Source organism: Ascaphus truei, chromosome 20 (genome assembly GCF_040206685.1).
Source record: "Ascaphus truei isolate aAscTru1 chromosome 20, aAscTru1.hap1, whole genome shotgun sequence".
Classification (NCBI taxonomy): domain Eukaryota; kingdom Metazoa; phylum Chordata; class Amphibia; order Anura; family Ascaphidae; genus Ascaphus; species Ascaphus truei.
In genome coordinates, this window is record NC_134502.1 from 18,599,460 (window position 1) to 18,619,459 (window position 20,000).

Here is a 20,000-nt window from a genome sequence, read left to right on the forward strand (position 1 = left end):
CGCACTTGCTCCGGAGTCACCGTGTGAAGTTAAAATGCATCTGATCTCAGACGCGCTATTAGAGAGTGTCGGGGTTCCTTACAATGCATCTGATCTCAGACGCACTATTAGAGAGGGTTGGGGTTCCTTACAATGCATCTGATCTCAGACGCACTATTAGAGAGGGTTGGGGTTCCTTACAATGCATCTGATCTCAGACGCAATATTAGAGAGGGTTGGGGTTCCTTACAATGCATCTGATCTCAGACGCACTATTAGAGAGGGTTGGGGGTTCCTTACAATACATCTGATCTCAGACGCGCTATTAGAGTGTTGGGATTCCTAAGGCTAAGTCCATGCTGCCGCAGACCTTAAGGCATTGATCGCGCCCATAGACCGCACGGGCAACAGCAAGAGGGGGCATGCGTTGAAACTGATTTATCGGAGCGACCGGCAGGTTATGTGAGCAATTCGCCCAATGAGGACGAACCAGCTGCGTGACGGCACTGACACGCCCTAGACACGCCTCCGATGGCGCTTCTACCATGTCTGGAAAACGCACCCGCACGGGCGAAGGCAGTATGGACCTGCCCTTACAATGCATCTGATCTCAGACGCGCTATTAGTGAGGGTTGGGGATCCTTACAATGCATCTGATCTCAGACACTCTATTACAGAGAGAGAGAGAGTTGGGGTTCCTCAAAAGGCAATATGGAAAAGACAACAGAACAACAATAGTGCAATACAAATTGATATACAGTAACGGGTGAGAGGAATGGGTGGATGTATCACACTCACACCAGCAGATGAAATCAAGCGTGTAGAATGACTTCTAGATGCAGACAAGCGTTATTCCAAATCAGATGTTTCTCCGAGATCCAATGTTGAATACCATTAAAGAGAACACTAAAGCCACATTGTGTAACACAATTTATGGAAAAATGACATGGGTAAAAATGAGAGATATGCCCTCACAAAGCTGCGTTTTTCATGCGCCTTTGGACCACAAGATGAGTCCCTCCCTGCACACCAAACCCTCACATCGTAACACCACAAGAAACTGTACTCTAACACCATAATAAACCTAACCTTACCCCAATCCTCATCATACCCCAATACAACTGGAACTCCCCCCTACATCCCAATTTTCATCCTTCCCCAACACAACCAGAACACACTCCCTACCTCAACCTTTATTATAACCCAATACAAACAGAACCCAACCCCTCCCATAACATTTAACCTGACCCTCACAATAAGTACCCCAAGAAACCCAACCCTCACCCTGCCTTAACACAACCTGAAACTGCCCCGTGCCCCAACTCCTGGAGCACTCCTTCCCGCTCTAGCATCGCATCCCCATCCTCCCATGCCATAGTACGTGGCGCCATGTCTGACTTAGCAGTCTGTCACCTCCGCGACCAGCTGCAGGGCTTCTGGTCATTCTTGCAAAGCATGCTGGGGTCGCGTTACTACCACTCGCAGCGGTGAATGACAGGTCAGTCAGCAGTGCACTCACCATAGGCACCAGCGGTTACATTTTAGGAGCCCGGCCACATTTTTCCATCCCCGAAAATCAAATAGAGAACAGCGAAACAACAGTACAAGCCAATGTATTTATTGAGGCATTGGGCATTGAATATTAATGATGAAATATCATTGCATTTTGTAAAATCTAGGTTTTTTTTTACACCAAGCCCTACTACTAACACTGCTACTAAGATATACAGTGTTAGCAGGCTCAAAACCCAATACACACTCACACACGGTCCCTGAAGAAGCCACTCACGTTGGTGAAACGCGTAGGAGGAGCCTACTGAGGGTCACCAAGCATTGAACATTTGAGCAAGCACTGCTCTTGAGCCTTGCCAGCTCACTTTGGGACTGGACTTGCTAGCCTCGTGATGACTTCCATTGCACACGGGTTTCACATCCGGTGTCTGATGTCACGCCCGGAGTCCGACGTCACTTCCGGGTTCACGGAGGAGAGGCGTTAGAGCCAGCCGCAGCAGCCTGAGCAGCACGAGCCAGGACAAAGGGTTCAACTGAGGATTCCTCCTAGGAGACAACTACCCAGCACAGCAGCTTAACAGAGCGGTAATCAACACGGCACTGAGTGTGACAAGAAAAGGCTGCTAAACACCCACTAGATGCAGCAGCCCCATTATTCAGGCCAAGTGTTTGTTCTTATTTTTGCACCCACGTTTTTTATTGCATTATTGTTTCACTTGTGTCTGTATCACCCATGCCATTTTTCCAATATAAAGGCACTTTTTTGCGCCTCTCTATTTTTCTCTTTGAGGACACACACATTGCAGTGGGTTCAGGTTTTGAACTTGCTAACACTTGTACACTTTGTCCTTTCACCTACACTTGTACAGTATGTCCAAATGTAAACAATTGTTGGGAGGTCCGTGACAGGATGGGATATTTGGTGGCGACACTGGCTTCGGGACTAAATGGCCGCTGGTGCTTCGCCGTGACTCACCTCGCTGCTGCAGCCGATCCGCCGCCGGACGCTTCTAAGCTAAGTTTAATTACTGTTTAGGGTAATTTTATGGGTTTTATTGGTTAGGGTAGGGGTTTAATTTGAGGGGGTTTAGCCATTAGGGTAGGGGGTTCATTTAAGGGGGTTTAGTGGTTACTGTAGGTTGATAATTTAAGGATTTTAGTGGTTAACTTAGGGTTAATTGAAGGGGTTTTAGGGTAAGGGCTTAGGCTAGGGGTTTTAGGATAAGGCACTTAACTTAGCAGCAAAGTTTCTGGTGGCGGGGTGAGTCGCGGAGAAGTTTCCCGGTGACTATTTGATCGTGACGAAACGGCCGGGACCAAATATCCTAGACCGGGCCTGTGACCCCCTCCTCCTTAGTTTTAAGCTCACTCCTCTCACCTTTAATGAGCAGGCCCTAATACACATATTTGAATGAGCAGTCTATGGAGAGAGTTCTTCCTTCAGGAGAGAAGTGGAGAGAACAGTTGCTGTTGCCACAAGCATGAGGGAAGTACAGCTCAACCCCCTTATAACGCTGTGCCTGGGGTCCAAAGAATCACACCGCGTTATAAGCGGATCGCGTTAGAAATAATGTACAATTGTATGCATTGTACAATAAAGAAACCAATAATCGTGTGGTAAAGTATCCATAAATATGAAAATTGGGAGCCACGCTCGCATCGCGCTATAAGCGGATTCGCGTTGTAACGGATCGTAGCTTTATAAATATAATTTTTCTTGTACTTGATATTTTTGATTTTTTCCCCCCTATATTAGGGCACTTCTGGTTTTTAACCAGCTTTAACTGCACTGTAGCTCATACATAGCACATACAGTTTGTCTTCATTTTAACCCTTTAGGCACTGGATACATGTCCCGCATCCAATGCTGTTGGCTATAGTGTGTCATTTCCTCTTCTCTCTATGCCAGTGTTTTTCAACCAGAGTTCCTAGGAGTCCTTGGGTTCCCCCCGGGCCTCCCTAAAGTGTTCCCTGCAATTTTCTGGTCATTTGAAAATGGTATCAAATACAGAAGAATTTACAATGCATTCGATCAGAGACGTTAGAGAGGGTTTGGGTCCCACAGAATTTCACTTAGGGTTCCTTAGCCACAAAAAGGTTGAAAAACACTGCTCTCTCTGCAGTGGAAGAAATACACGAGACAGTATAATATTGGTGGCGTGGGACCTGCTGATAGGGTCACACCGTGACGTGGTTTCAAGTTTAAAATGCTTTGGCCAAAGCTTTTAACTAAATTACTCTAATTATGAGAAGAAACTGATAGTATTGAACTAAATAAGTTGTCATATTGGATGTAGCATCTGGGCCTTTTAGTCTATTGCACTCTACTACAAAAATAAAACACCTATTCCAAACTAATTCTATTAGAGACACAACATGAAAATTTGAACCTATCAGAACTGCTAAACCTATAACAAATCCAGATCCCCGACCCTATTACAAATTCGTAAGCTATTATTACTATCTCCCCCTCTGATAGAGGAGACTCATTAAGGAAGGGACCACAGATGGCAACCAAAGAGACCTTGTAGCCCAGTACGTTTACCATTTAATTTAATCCAGGGGGACACTAAATGGGGCAGGAGAGGGATTGATTTCCTCTGGCTTCTCCATTTTGTTTGATATCACGGTGTGTTCACAGGAGTTTGCACAGGCAAAGAACCATCTCTCCCCCTTACGTTTCTTGGCTCCCCAACAATGGCAGAATAGGCTACTGGTAAATAAACCACTTGACTGCCAAACATTCTCCCATTAAGACCACCCGAAGAAATTGGCATCTGTAATCAATCAAAAGGAAAAAATACCCCAGCCAAATCTTGCCTTTAGCACGTTTAGCTACCTTAAAAGTACGTGTCGGCTACTGTATAGGGTTTAAAGAGAATTTGGGGTGGAACGATCTTTAGGCTTGGACTTCTCTCTAGTGTGGATTTTCTTATGACCAATAAGAGCCGAGCACTGGTTAAAACTTCTCCCACACTCATCGCATGTGTACGGTTTCTCCCCAGTGTGGATTCTTTGGTGCTTATAGAGGTCTGAGCTCCGGCTGAAGTTTTTCCCGCAGTCGCTGCAGGAGAACAGCTTCTCCCCCGTGTGAATTCTCTGGTGCATGTTCAGGTAGGATCTGCAGGTGAAGCTTTTGCTGCAGATTCCACACGTGTACGGTTTCTCCCCCGTGTGTCTCCTCTGATGCACGTATAGATCGGAACTCTGCCCAAAGCTCTTACCGCACTCACTGCAGTTATACGGCTTCTCTCCCGTATGACTCCTCTGGTGCGTACTAAGGTTCGAGCTACACGTAAAACTTTTCCCACACACGCCACATGAATACGGCTTCTCTCCCGTATGGATTCTTTCATGTATATAAAGATCTGAGCTACGAGTAAACCTTTTCCCACACTGGCTGCATGCAAAGGGTTTCTCCCCCGTGTGAATTCTCTGGTGCTTAGTAAGACCCTTTCTGCTAGTGAAGTTCTTTCCACAATCGGCACATGGATACAGCATCTCTCCCTCATGGTCTTTCTGGTGCCTCTTAAGATCTGAACTGCAGTGATAGCTTTCTCCACACTTGCTGCAAATGAATACATTCTCTCCCGTGTGGATTTGCTGGTGTTTAATAAGCGTTGAGCTGCAAGTGAAGCTTTTCCCACACTCTGTGCATGGATACGGTTTCTCCCCGGAGTGGAATCTCTGGTGTACAGAGAGATAAGAGCTACGGCGGAAACTCTTCCCACATTCTCCGCATGTATACGGCTTCTCTCTGGTGTGGATTTTCTGGTGTTTATAAAGACCTGAGCTACAGGTAAAGCTTTTTCCGCATGTCCCGCAGATAAATGGTTTCTCTCCTGTGTGGACTCTCATGTGTCTATAAAGATCTGAGCTGTACGCAAATTTTTTCCCACATTCAGTGCAGACGAATGGCTTTAACTCCCGTGTATTCACTATGTTGAGTTTCTGCTGGGCTTGTTGTCCTACATTCTCTCTTAGATCGTGTCCCTGGGTACTAGTGTCGTTGCGTGTTCCATGTGCAGTGGAACCCTCCAGCGGAGCATCTCCTGCGGCATCACCTTGTGTCCCACTTCTCCCCTTATCTGCTTGTTTGTTTTGGGAAACATACTCTGCCGAGTGGAGAGGGCGGCAATATTCTTCCTCTTTACTCCAAACCGGGAAGCCACAATCTAGTAAAAAGAAGCATGAAGATCAAAAAGGTCATTCAAGATTTGTGAGTTATAAAACAGTCTTGTGATCACATCTTCGATGTATCGTGAAACTCACAAAAGACCACGCTGAACGGATGGAGATTTATTTTCTAAACACTCTAATTGGCTTCCTCAAACAAATGTAACCACCCTAAAAAGCAAAGACCCGGCTGTTTTTGATTATTTGGAAATTAATTACACACTACATTTCCTAGGGATCCCGTGATGGGGGAGGGGAGTGCTTGTCAATTAAGTGTTTTATTTAGCCCTGTCCCACCCTATCCTTATCAGAGAGCTAATAAATATAACGTAGGAATAACAAACCCTCCCCAAGTCTTAGCACACCATATTTACAAACTGTAATACATTATTACAAATCCTAAATGTTAGATTTGGGTCAAAAAAGGCCTCAATCACCCAGATGTGACCCCTTAAACATGTGACTGTCTTTAATACACTCTGGTCATAGAAAGAACGGGCCCCTTAACATGTCTCTGCCGCGACTTACGGGAAATAGAGATCTAAGATGACTGTAACTTCTAGGAACTCCCGTTCGGCCTAACTATATCGGCAAACCTCAACGTTTTAAAAGCATCAAAAAGTGCAGATTAAAAAGCTTTTGTTGTGGAGAGTACCTCCTGCCTGCTCTACTTAGACCGTTAATGGACGATTTGGTCATTTCCCTGAAAGTATATGCTTAAACGAAAATATTGAACCTATCTAGGGGGAGCATATTTGTCCTGGCAAAAACCCGGGACAAATGTCACCTATGCGCATGCGCGGCCGGCTCAGAGAAAAATCGGGACAGTGGCTAGCAAAGTCGGGACGTCTGGTCACACTTGGCTTACCTCATGGTACCATAGAAGCCAGCATCTGCTGCAGGTCTATCTGTTCCTGGTGTTTGTCTGTGGGAATGGCTGCTGAATTCAGCCTCTGGATTTACAAGTTAAAAACTTTGAAACCTCTGGGTCTGAACGTTGAATGACATCAATGCATTCCTCAAGTGATGGTTCAATGTTTTATCTTTCATTTCCCTTTTTTAAGTCCATTCCCTACTATAGCACCTCTTTTTTAGCTTTGGTAGCTTTTTATTTAGCTATTTTTATTAGCCTATTAATTAGCTAGTATTTATCTTTTTATAGCCTCACTTTATATTTATAATTTAATTTTTTTGATGTAGTCCTTTTTATGCAATTGTCCCGGTCTAATATCATTGCTGACATTGAATCATCAGTGAAGTGTATTGAGTAGCTTTATTATGAGTTGTCTGTTTTTAACCCTTGTTGTTTTTTTACTAATCCATGCTGTTTATGTGTTTCAGCATTCTCCGCACATCCTTTTTTAAATTTTGGAATGATTATTATGTGTAGGATGAGACAGGGTTTTTAGCACTTGTTTAATAATACAATATTTCATATCAATTGTATACACTTCTCTATTACCGCATACAGTCCATGATAAAATCCTTTTTTATTTTATATTGTGTTTTTGTAAGCTGATTGTTTAATTGTATTTTAAATATTAAAGATTTGTATGTCTTTTTAAAAACCTATATTAGCTTACTGCATAACTTGTTTTAGTGCATACTAATTAGGCATTCAAGTAGGGAGGCGCCTGGTGCATTCCAGCTCAGGTTTTGCTAATTAGAACAAGCATTACCACCTCTGCTAATCACTGGCTCACTATGTAGGATCCAGCTGAGTTGGCTTTATTTCTGATGCCTAGTTTGGTATATAAGTGCGCCAAAGTTAGCATTAAACATGACCCCCAGATGAAGTCCGGTAGGACGAAACATGCTGGGCCTTTTTTGATGCTTTGAGGCCACCGTACCCAATCTCCTGAGACGCCCTGATTGGTAGGAGACTGCTGAGACGGCCGTGACGCGGCGGGGTGCCCCCACTGCGGGTGAGAGACGCTGGCGGAGGCAATCGCGGTCTGTTCCTGACTGAGAAGTGGAGCGGTCACATCGGGTGGTGCTATCTAAGGAGAAGGGTTGAAGTGCACCCGAAGTCATTTCTTGTTTACTTACCAGCGGGGAGAGTGTGAGTGTGTTACCATCCCCTCTGTGTTGTCTGTCATCTTAAAGTAAATGTGAATGCACTATATCCTTTGCATTTGTGTTTTTTTTTCTTCATATCAGGGTCTACAAAGAGTCTGCTGACCTGGAGAATCTTCTACTTGGAGTTACAGTATTATGTGTTTTTCAGTGCTAACTAACACTGGGTTCATTTGCACATATTAACTGTTTTATCACTTTGCGCCATGAACACTGTTTTGTTTAGGTTTTTTTATACCTCCTCTGGAGTGTCCTGACCGAAATGCCTTTGCTGCCGAACCGGTTTATGGCAAACTGACCTTTTGCAAAGGCCAGAGCAGCCTCGCAGGATCCTCCTCCCTCCCCAGGAACTTGTATTTTAGAAAGTACTCGTATATCGTCTACGAAATATATGATAAAGGGATAATCCCTGTGCCATTCCTGTAACCCCCATAGAAAACCACCATAATGTCCGACTGGTCAATGAGAGCAGGGGGTACATGGACACAGACTGGGCTTTGCACTAGGGGGGGCCGATGCAGCTGTCACCACCTTTGTTCAACAAATGACAAGTCTGTTGACTGAAAGTATCAGACAGCTTGTTACTAAAGAGTTCCTCACCTGAAAGAAGAGCTTGCGGAGGTACATAGCTCTTTTTCGCTGCAGCTGAATATGCCCTCAAAATGTGGTCAAAGGCAGCCACTATATGAAGAACAACTCCCCTCTGAACACCCATTGACCATGGTTGCCCATTGACTGCCATAGTGGCAATCATGCCCATATTATATGGGCGTGGTGTACCATTGTGCCAATCAATGGGCAGAGGGTGGGGGTAGTTGCCCCGGGGAGGGTGGTTAGGCGTCCCGGGTGGGTACTGGGGGAGGCAGCAAAAGCCAAACATTATCTTACAGCCTGGAAGTGAAATCTCTGAGATTGGGCCCAATTGTCACAGCACATCTGATGTACTAAAACCGCTCCTTACACCTGCTGAGGAATGCCCTTATCTTCCATATTTGCCCTGCAAACCTACCCCAATACCGGAAAACTCAGGCTACATGTTAAATACCCCCCAAAAAAACGCCTCAGCAGAAGACCAGTTCTGGTGTAGTGTCCCCAGTCTCGTTAAGCCAGCATGAAGGGTAGACAGCTGCAAGAGTCAACAAGAGGAAGACTGCTCTCTTCTATCTGGATCTTAAACTTTTGCTGTTTTCACAGACAATCCATTTGGTGGCGACAGAGAGAGGATACAGCCCGCGATCACTCTCCAGGCTAATCTCAGAATATAAGTAACAGTGGCTTTCAAGACCACCTGTGCTCATTTATATAAAACATAAAATAGTGATAGATAAGAGCACAGTCTATATCTGAAAGGGAACTGCTTCCTAAGAGGATTTTTATTGTATTTTTTCCATGTCCTACGTTATATTTTATTGCATACTCTAATAGTTGTTGTTATTCTCTTATTGCCCTGCTGCCTGTATCCTACTAGCAGACGTAGGCCGAGATTCTCCAAGCTGCGAGATTGCCAGATGAAAGGTCCATATGGGACCTGAATGTCTTTCCACTGTTCTTGACTGTCACATTAAATGGAGAATTGCATTATGAACTTGTGAGCAGAGCTCTACTTTGTACCTCTCTCCTAGAGGAGACCTGTTCTTTGAAGAATTGGTTGTCTATGTTGTGTTGGCTGCACAAGCAGCATTCTGCTCACCCGAAACCGTTTCCTCCGCACTTTGGAACTGTATCCTACTAGCAGACGTAGGGCAAGATACTCCAACCTGCGAGGTTGCCATTCCGTGTCATCTGACATGGAGAGAGCCCCACTGATGTCAGATTGCACGGAACGGCAACCTAGCAGCTTGGACAATCTCGGCCGCAGCCTTAGATGGGATTCACCACATCCTTTTTTATTGTTTCAGAAAGAGAGATGTCATGCAGTGACTGGGCTCACAGCTCCTGATATTATATATTAAGAGAACCCTGAAGTCCAGTTCCACAGAACTTGTAAATTAGTTCTTTTTTCGTGGATCGGGATAACCTGTTGTGCTGAATACTTGGAAACCGTGTGAGGTTCTGTTAGTAAATGAGTCAAACACACACAATCTTGGCGAGCTCAAAACCCAGAACCACACTATTATATATGTATATATTGGTTTGTGTCCACTAGAGACCCACGGGAAAGTGACGAAGTATACTACAATAGGCAAAGAGGCACCCAAAAGAGGACACATTGTTTAGTACGTTACTATATGTTTTTTCATAAGTATGGGTCATTCAGTTCAATCCTTTGGCCAAAACATATCAAGCCTGCAACCACTTCACGGTAAACCCCTTAGGCACGGCATGCATGTCACACACCCCAGGCTATTGGCTATATTATCGTTTGGTTTCCTCTTTTCTCTTTCTAGTGGAAGAATTACAAAAACACTGTATAAAATCAGTAGTGTAGGACCAGCTGAGAGGGGTTTACCGGGAAGTTGGTTGCAGGCTTGAAATGTTTTGGCCAAAGGGTTTAACTAAATGACTTGTACTTACGAAGAAGCAACATGTAGAAAAAACAAATAGTAACGTACTAAATCATTATGCCGTATTGGATGTAACATTGGGGGCTTCTTTATTTATTTTAGTAAATGACTCAAGTCTTAACATCTCGCCCATCTATACACTATGATAGACCACACACAAGGTATCACAGCTGTTCAACACTTCTTAAACACTTCACGCCTTTCTTCGGCACAAACCACTTTTATTTCAGAATCAATCTTATTCCTACTCGCCCCCAATTATTTCTTATTTGATGCACAGTATTATTTACAGACACGGGGTACTGCTATGGGCACATCTTTCGCACCGTCATATGCCAATGTATTTATGGGAAAATGGGAGTTTACACACATTTTTGGTCACACAAACCCATATATTATTTTTGTACGGTAGGTTCCTTGATGACCTCGTTCTCATTTGGGAAGGTGACACTGATGGAGTTTGTGGACTATTTGAATAAAAATAAATATAACTTATTTTTTTTACATATTTTTTCCACAGCCATCATATCAATTATCTTGACCTGTTATATGTCGATATGGACTTCCATACAAGTCTTAATCAAGTCAAGTCTTAAAATCACGCCCATCTAAAAACACGTTATCCTAAACATTTCTGATTATGGGATTTACTCTGTCGGCGTAACTGTGAGATTTTCCCCTTTCCCTTTTCCCCTTTCTTTGTGATTGTTCATTCTTCACCCAATACAGGCAGTCCTCGCTTTTCCGACACAATGCGTCCCGCAAACCCGCGTCGGATACAGGCGATGGTTTCCGTCGGATGCGCGAAAACCGCGGCAGATAATGAGTTTTTAGACTGCATTATGCGCCGCCGGAAAACGCATCCGACGGAAAGCGAAATGTCGGAAAACGAGGACTACCTGTACTCATATTTTAAGACGCAGCCAGTTTTCGTTTCTTCCTTTCATTTCTAGCTCGTAGAGGGCATAAATATTATTATTATTGTTATTATTATTAAAAAGAAAGGGGCTTTACGATTTATCCTTCTGTATATTCACACGAAACACATAATATGGTTGGAACTGGTTACCCTGCATTGTTTTGTCAAATATAGTATGTACATGTTAAAAATCATGTCAATTATGTAAAATGTGAAAATAGATGCTATTATACTTTATTGAAGGCTACCACTAAATAAAATAAAAAAAACATGTCACTACCATTATGTATGTAAATCTTTATTTATATAGGGCCATTCAAGTACATAGCGCTTTACAATACACGTGAGATAATATTATAACATATGATGGGAATAAGCGCTTCAGACACAAAACAATAGGAAAAGGAGTCCCTGCCCCGAAGAGCTTACAATCTAAGTGAAAAGTGGGACGTACAGAGACAGTAGGAGGGCGTTCTGATAAGTGCGTCTGCAAGGGGCCAAGCTTTATGTATGAGGTGTATAGTATCAGCCACGGAGCTACTCATATGGTTCGTTAAGCAGGTGGGTTTTAGATAGGGCCTAAAAGGTGGATAGAGAGGATGCTAGTCGGGTATTGAGGGGAAGGGTATTCCAGAGGTGTGGGGCAGTCAGTGAGAAAGCTATAAGGTGGGAGAGGGCTTTATATTTAAAAGGGGTAGAGAGAAGAAATCCTTCAGCAGAACGCAAGAGTTGGGCTTGTGTATTGTTGTTACACTAAAGTCTTAGGCGGAATGGACCCCTTAAATATTAGGAGGAATGGACCACTTAGACATGTCACTGCTATTAATACATGTCACTGCCATTAGTACATTTTGGTCTTAGAGGGGATTGAGAGCAAATATTGCCTCTACGGCAGAGAGATTTAGATAACCTCAAGTAGGAAAAACAGATTTGCAATCTCACTTTCAAGATCATTTGAAGGTCATTTGGTGGGGGATCTACTTGCCTGTATTAGTATATCGATGGACTTCTTGATCCTTGACGCCCAGCTGACTGCTCACACACAACTCCTCTTCTCCGTCATTAGATAATACGATATTAGGCTTCATGTTGCCACAGGAGTCTGCGCAGAGCAAAATAAATAATGTCTTTGACTTTATTTTTAATTCACAGCATTTATTTTTCACTGCCATTAAGTCCATAAGTGGGGCTGACCCTTTAACCCATTAAACACGTCACTGTCATTAGGTCACATTGCACCAACCTGGGACTGACCCTTTAGCCCATTAAACACATCCCTGTCATTAGGTCACTTTGCTCCTACGTGGAATTGACCCTTTAATCCATTAAACATGTCCCTGTCATTAGGTCACTTTAGTCCTACCTGGGACTGACCCATTAAAAGTTAGATTGCACCAACGTATAAGGAATAAAATGAGTCTTACCTGCAGAGCTGAGATTATCATGATTTTCCATTCTGACACCCCTGTAACTTCCCTTATATTCTTTTTCTGAGTACAAAAAAAACAAAATAATATCAATTAATTTAAATATCCGTATTTTCACCATTCATTAAGCAACGTTCAAAAATGTTTGTCATCCAAAATTAAGATATTTCACTGGAAAGGAAAATAGCAAGATCTGTAATAGGGTCTAAAGTCAGATTAAAACCTTCAAGAAAAAAAATACAGGAGGGCCCCAGTCATGCGGCGGGTTCCGTTCCAAGGACCCTCGCCGCAAAGCGAAAAATTGCTGAAAAGCGGATCCGGCGATTTTCGTTATGTGTGCGTGCACAGGCCGGTAATGCGCCGTTCTACGCATGCGCAACTTCGGCAAAGCCCCTCATTCTGCGCATGCGCGAACCCGGACAGGCCCTTTCTGCGCATGCGCGACATTGGACTGGCCCGTCCTGCGCATGCACAACAATGGCGGCTCCCTTCTCGGTATCGCCGAGCGGGGCGCCGAGAAGCGGGGCCTTCCTGTATATCAGTTCATAGGATTTTAATGGGTTCGTCAAATTCAGAACCAAACCCGTTGCCCACATGTAATGTAATGAGATGAACCTCTTACACACATCAACATTTCCATCTCTACGCACAACAGTTTATAGGGTTTTAATGGAATCCTACAACAAGTCAACCTTACACCTTATAAATCAACATCCCCCTAAATACCAGATTATAGGATTTTAAGAAGCCTTTTAGCAAATCAGTTGCATATACATACATATGCACATCCAATGTAATGAAAATGGTGGGGAATATTAAGTACTGTATTTTAATCAATATGGTGCTTATGGGGTTAATGTGGTTACCGTTTGTCTTAAAAATAGAATATATTGGGTTTATGACAGCTCAAGACTCTTCCTGGGTCTGCGCAGATCTTCAAAGAGTGTTTCATTGGTGGGTTATCACTTATGGCCCCCTAAAAGCACCACGTGTGTTATATGGGACTGATAGAATCTAGAGATAAGGGCATTTGTTTTGCCAGAGATGGGATTAAATGATGGCTCTCTAGACATGTTTATAAACAAGCCACTTCCAAAGGAAACTGTAGCAGTCTTGAATGATCCCTTGTGCATCCCAGAGAGGGGTGACAACCAGGTCGCCACTTAGTTGGAGGACTGTATTAAATATAAGAAGTGACAGCAATTCATAAGGGTAACCACTGAATATCTGCCACCGTTGCGATGATACAAATCTAAATCATACCACAACACTGCGTGGGTAAGAGGTGCCAAGGACAGATAACTGGTTCTCCTGCAAAAAATAGACGTTAGGCTGTCACACAGATGCAAGCGTGCGTGGAGAGAGCACAGACGCAACCGTGAAAATGGCGACCGGCTAAGAATTCGGTAAACGAAGTTATGACTGTTTCTATATTCAGTCACAACTTCTATACATTAGAATGCTTTCGTGCAAGCGTGTGTGGAGAGCACTGACGCAACCCTGAAGATGGCGTGGGTGTGTAAGGCGCACGACGGATGACGTCACCCGTCGCCGCTAGCGAAAGTTGTAATTCGCTTTCCGGCGATGTCCCGGGCAACCAGGTCTTTGATTGGTTCAGAGGCTGTCACATGTGGCGACAGCCTCTGAAAAATCAAATTTGACCGGCTTCAGAAATTCGCGCCGCCAGCGTGGCGCTTACTATAAGTGCACGTGACGGCGGGAACACATTTGTTTTGCCACGACGTCCGCGCCACTATAAGCGCAGCCTCAGTATTAGCAAAAGGAGGTTATGAGCGTTTATATATTGAGTCAAGATTTTAACCGCCTTTATAAATCAGGGTTTTTTTTTTAAGTCGTTAAACCATCAACTAGCAGCTAATTTACGACAGGGGTGGGCTTATGTTGTTTCAATGGGAAGAAAATAATACATAAGTCTTAGGAAGGTATTATGAAAATAAGAATTCAACAAGGAGGTGTGTTTTGGGATTAAACCCGTGAAATTTTTATCTTTCTGCGCCGGTCACCTCTCTGGTGAAAAATCTATGACATATGGTAACGTGCTGTACAGGTATAGGGATCCCTGTTGTATGTTTTAGCCTGTTATTATAAGAAACTGATCTGCAGTTATTGTAACTGTATGTTCTTGTAATATTTTTTCTGTAATCTAAGCACTGTATTTTTATAGGTATTAAAACATTTAATATGTGAAGCTTTGGGATCTGAATGAACTGATGTAGAGAGTAATTTACATTTTCGGGCACATTTTGCTACAACAGATTTGTGTGTGTTAAGTGCATAGTTTTTCTTTAATAAAGAGGGTCCTGAGACCCTGGCACATATACATTTTACATCTTTTATTTGCATAATTGTTGGGTGGTGACAGCATATAGACATGATTGCAGTTGAGTAAGGGGTTAATATTAACTCATTGAAAGTACCTTGCGGGGTTGATGTAACGAAGTGCTCACCACAAACAAGGCGTGACCGCGAGGCCGAGGTGGGGATTTGATATAACACCAACCCACAGCCGCGTGGGCGGGTCTGGAGTGTAGATTGGTCGAGGTAGCCGGGTCAGGGTAGGAGAGGTCTGGATGGCCAGTAATACTTGCCGAAGTCGGTGTTGGAGAGTAGCGGATCGTAGGCGGTACTTAGCCGTGGTCTGGATTGGAGAGAGGCAGATTGTCGTGTTACTTTGCCGAGGTCAGTATTGGAGAGGTGCGCATCGTCGAGCTGCTAGTCGGGGTCAGGAGAACAGAAGAGCAGAGTCCTGAGGAAAAGCTAAGGTTAGGAGCAAGGATCTGGAAGCACGACAAGACTGCGGAGGCAAGACAGCAGTGAACACTTCGCTCAAAGGAAAGTTTATGCTCAGCCGATGAACCAGTGAAACGGCTGCGCATATAATGCAAACAGGAACCAATGAGAAGAAGGCAAGAGGAGGCGCGTCAGGAACGCTTGCTGCGATGGTGCAGGAGACAGGTGTAGGAGGCCATACAGGCGGAGGCTGGTGACGCGGTACCTGCGCACGTAGAGCGCGCGTCCTGCGCATATGTCCCACGCGTGATGTCGCACACGCGCCCGTAGTCCGACGGCTGACAGATGGCCCAGGTGACGCGCCGCAGGAGGCGGGGGAAGCGGAGCACCCGAACGCGGGCCGAGGTAAGGAGGGGGGCGCGCTGAGTGCAGCGGGACTCACGGATCCTTACATTTGGAAAGGTGAGTTGGCTAGAGTAGCCGTGTGTATTAACCCTGGCTGCATATGTAAGTCACGTGCTCACTTGTGTGCTGTTCGTTACAGATAGTATATGGAGACGGACTGATGGGGAGGTATTGCTTATTTGATGGACCTTTGCGAAGGTGAAAAGTGGGTCAACTTCCGATCTGTGTATTAACCCGTGTCCTGTATGTATGTCACATGGTCATATACATGTTATAAGACTTACCCTATTATAAATCAGTCCCTCTTTACATTATTAATATTATGTCCAGTATCTTACACCTGCACCGATCAGTTTTACCCATAGAATCAAATATGATTCCAGCATTCATTTTAAAGAATCACCATTAATAGGTCACTGGTCTTATAAATAGGTTTCCTCTCTTAAAAAATACTGGTTTCTAAGAAATGAATAAGATCCTACTCACATCAGACTTTAGAATTTTAATGTTGTAGGATATTAACGGGATAACGGATTATAATAGGAGCCTTCTAACACACATACACATATATATATATATATATGATCTTATTAGGGTTCGTTTTGTTTCCCTCTTAACACACGCTGACTTATAGAATATTAATAGGATCCCGTTGCACGTCCTTTTATACAAAAGTAATGGGGTTTTACGCTTTCAAATCAGTTCATCCCCTCCTCAAATAAGTCAGTATGCCCTTTTAACATACACTGATTTGTAGTATATTAATAGGATTATCTTCTAATAAGTCAGGATATAGGATTTTAAATGGACCACTTCTTACAAACATGCATATATCAGATATTCATAGGATAACTACCTCACACATCAGATTATAGGATGTTGATGTTTTTTTTCCCCTCTTTAAATCTATTACAAGTCTGAACACAGGATTTTAAATGGTTGTGCTCCTCAAAAGTCAGTATACATTCTTAACACACTGATTTGTAGGATATTAAAAGGATCCCCTGCCATACATTATTAGAGTATATAACTTGAATCGGGTCTTCCACTTCTAAGTCAGTTTCCCCCATCTAATTAAGTAATACACCCTCTAAACACCCACATAATTATATGATATTAATTGATTCACCCTGTTATATCAGGATATAGGATTTTAATGCAACTACCCTTACACTCATTAATAAATAGGACATTAATAGGGCCAGTGTCCTTCTTATGTGATTGTAATGGGACGCCCACTTATACATATTCATACATAGGATAATAATAGGACCTGCATATTACAAGTCAGAGTATAGGATTTTAAGGGGTTGTACCTCCTATAAATCACTATTCCGTCTTACCACACTGATTTGTAGGATATGAATAGGTTACATCCTCTTATAGATCAGGATATAGTATTTTAGAGGGGTGTCCCTCTTATAAATGAGTATCCCCATCTTACCATACACTGATTTGTAGGATATTAATAGGTCCAGCCTCTTATACGCCAGGGTATGGGATTTTAATAGGGTCCCCTTCTAAAGACACGTTGAGCTATAGGATTTTAATAGGATCAGCCTATTACAGGTCAGTGATGCACTCTCCCACCCATCATATAAACGCCTCACCCCCACATGTATATTATATAAACCCAAAGACTCACCTCATAGCCACAGACAATAATAATAAGGCATGCAAAGCCCCTGCCCGCTGATTGGCTGCGGCGAGTCTTGTGACGTCCTGTTTGCCCATTACAGAGACGTCCTTGTGAGTGGTAGTTCTGTGGCCGATGAAATGAATTGACGCCAAAGCCAGCAGAACTACAAGTCCCAGAGGCCCTTGCGATCCCAGGCTTTCACACAGAGGGTAGCCCAGACTCCAGGCATGCAGGCAGTGAAGTGCTATCAGTTTGTTCTAGTAAAGGTGAATCATTAAACTGAAGCAAATAAGCAGCAGTCTCATGTATTGAAGGGCAAGGTTTATGTATCCAGAGAGTGTGTATATGTGTGTATATATATATTATACACACACCGTTTATTACATACACAGTGTATGCATGTATGTATGTATACTGTATGTGTGCTCATTTGCATGATATTTCCCAGAATCCCTTGCTGCAGTGGGAGCACTGTATGCTAGGTGATAATTGTGAAAGGCAGAGTTGCAGAACTGTCTATGGCTTGTTATATAGTGTGTGCGGCCGTGCCGCGCGTGTGTAAGTGCGAACGCGCGTGCACGTGCCGCATGCTTTTTGTGTGTATGCTGTGAGCTGTGAGCTGTGAGCTGTGAGCTGTGAGCTGAGACGGTACTGTGTGTTTATGTGTGTATGTAGGTGTATGTATATGTGTGTGTGTATGTATGTGTAATTTATTATTTATTTAAAAAAAACACATTGGTAAAAATAAAATATTTATTAACATTGTGCAGACACACACATACATACATTTCAGCGCCAGTAGCGACGCAAAATCATTCTATTCCCCGTCTTCCCCGCTGTCGGCCGTATGCATGCTCACTGCGTGCGCGCTCGGCTAACCTCAGCCAATTATAAGTCCAGCGCACGCGGCCACTATATAACAGCCCTAAGACATGTGAATGTGCTCACAAGTAATATTTTTATATGATATATATATATATATATATATATATATATATATATATATATATATATATACAGTGGTTGACAAATCACCAAAAAATCTACTCGCCACACAAAAAAATCTACTCGCCACCTAGTACCAAACGTGTGCTGCTTGGGCCAATATTTACTCGCCCGGGGGTTAAATCCACTCGCCCGGGGCGAGCAAATGTATAGGTTTGTCGAACACTGTATATATATATATATATATATATTGTGACAGAAACCAGGGGATGGTAATAAATTCCGTATATAGGGCTCCCAGGATACTAGACAGTTTCTATCCTGTTTGGCCTGGGAGTGCAGCCTTATAATACATACACTCCATCCCACAGTTTGGCAAGCGCTGGAACTGAGGGATGAGAGATCCAGACCAGAGTTTGTCTGCTGCCTGATTTCTGTCACCTGTCATGCTAATTAGGAATCAGGTATGAAAGACTGATTTCCTGTTTGCTCTGGTCTCCCCACAAGAGCCAGGAGGCTGGAAGGCTGCTGAACTACAGAGGGGAGAAGCCTCTTCCCCAAACAGGTTCAATCTTTCTGTTCATTTGTGTAAGACTGCAAAAGTACCGTGTTTTGATGTTGGAAGTGGAAAAGCCACTTCCAACCCTGAGTCAGGGATATCTAAGTTAAGTTATCGCTCAGGTGAGCAGCTTTTGTTTTGATCTGTTTTCTGTTGTATGCACTGTGGCAGTCTCAGTGCCTGGGACTGAATAAACCAGGCATAGCCTGTTTAAAGGAACTGTACGTGACGCCTCATCATTTAACCTACCCTAAAAGACCGTGTTCTAAACAGTCCCGGACAAACGACGGAGCCCCGGAGTAAGCCGTTTGTCACATATGGTGGAGAATGCGGGCAGAGCACTAGGGGGTCTGCGGGTTGAAGAACTTTGAAAAAAAAAAAAGAAAAAAGTTTTTTCATCCTCTGCAAACAAGATGGAAGACGTGGTCGGTGCGCTGGTACGCAATGTCGCTGCCCAGAAAGACGCGAATGAAACCCAGCAACAGCTGTTAATAGCCCAGCAAGAAACTAATGCAAACCAGCAGCAGACGAATGCAGCCCAGCAACAGCTGCTAATAGCCCAGCAAGAGATTAATGCCAACCAGCAACAGGCGAATGCCAACCAGCAACAGACGAATGAAGCCCTGCAAAACGCGAATGCAAACCAGCAAGAGACAAACCGCTTGCTGAGAGAGGAGCAACAGCGGTTCGCTCAGGGCTTACAGCAGGAACTCGAGATCCTGAGGGGGACTATCAGTAACCTTCCACTGGCAGCGGCAGCCCCAGTACCGAAAATGACCAGGGCAAGCCACTACCTTCAGAAGATGGGACCCTCGGATGATGTGGAAGCCTATCTTCTCACGTTTGAACGCACGGCACAGAGAGAGGGATGGCCAGAAGCTGAGTGGGCTGGTCTAATCGCACCCTTCCTAAGCGGCGAACCCCAGAAGGCTTACTTTGATCTAGAGCCAGCCGAAGCTAACGTCTATGCAAAATTGAAGTTCGAGATCCTCGCCCGCCTCGGCGTAACCACGGCTGTTCGCGCCCAAAGGTTTCACGCATGGTCCTTCACGATGGATAAAGCCACCCGAAGCCAGATGTATGACCTCATCCACCTCGCCCGGAAGTG

General features: G+C 43.9%; 1 protein-coding gene across 1 annotated transcript; it reads right to left on the reverse strand.

The window, feature by feature from the left end:
* Window positions 1-249: 249 nt before the first annotated feature.
* On the reverse strand, window positions 250-17,478 carry ZNF93 (zinc finger protein 93). Its single transcript, XM_075577386.1, has 4 exons — window positions 17,395-17,478; window positions 12,591-12,656; window positions 12,152-12,268; window positions 250-5,666 (listed from the first exon to the last, which is right to left on the reverse strand). The coding sequence occupies exons 2-4, from the start codon at window positions 12,619-12,621 to the stop codon at window positions 4,363-4,365; spliced, it is 1,452 nt and encodes a 483-aa protein (XP_075433501.1). The 5' UTR covers window positions 12,622-12,656; window positions 17,395-17,478; the 3' UTR covers window positions 250-4,362.
* Window positions 17,479-20,000: the final 2,522 nt, after the last annotated feature.

Coding starts and splice junctions, on each gene's coding strand:
- ZNF93 (XM_075577386.1), bottom strand. CDS start 12,621: ATGGAAAATCATGATAATCTCAGCTCTGCAG. Junction 12,269..12,590: donor TGATAATCTCAGCTCTGCAG/GTAAGACTCATT, acceptor TGCTCTGCGCAG/ACTCCTGTGGCAACATGAAG. Junction 5,667..12,151: donor CCATCGATATACTAATACAG/GCAAGTAGATCC, acceptor TCTTTTTACTAG/ATTGTGGCTTCCCGGTTTGG.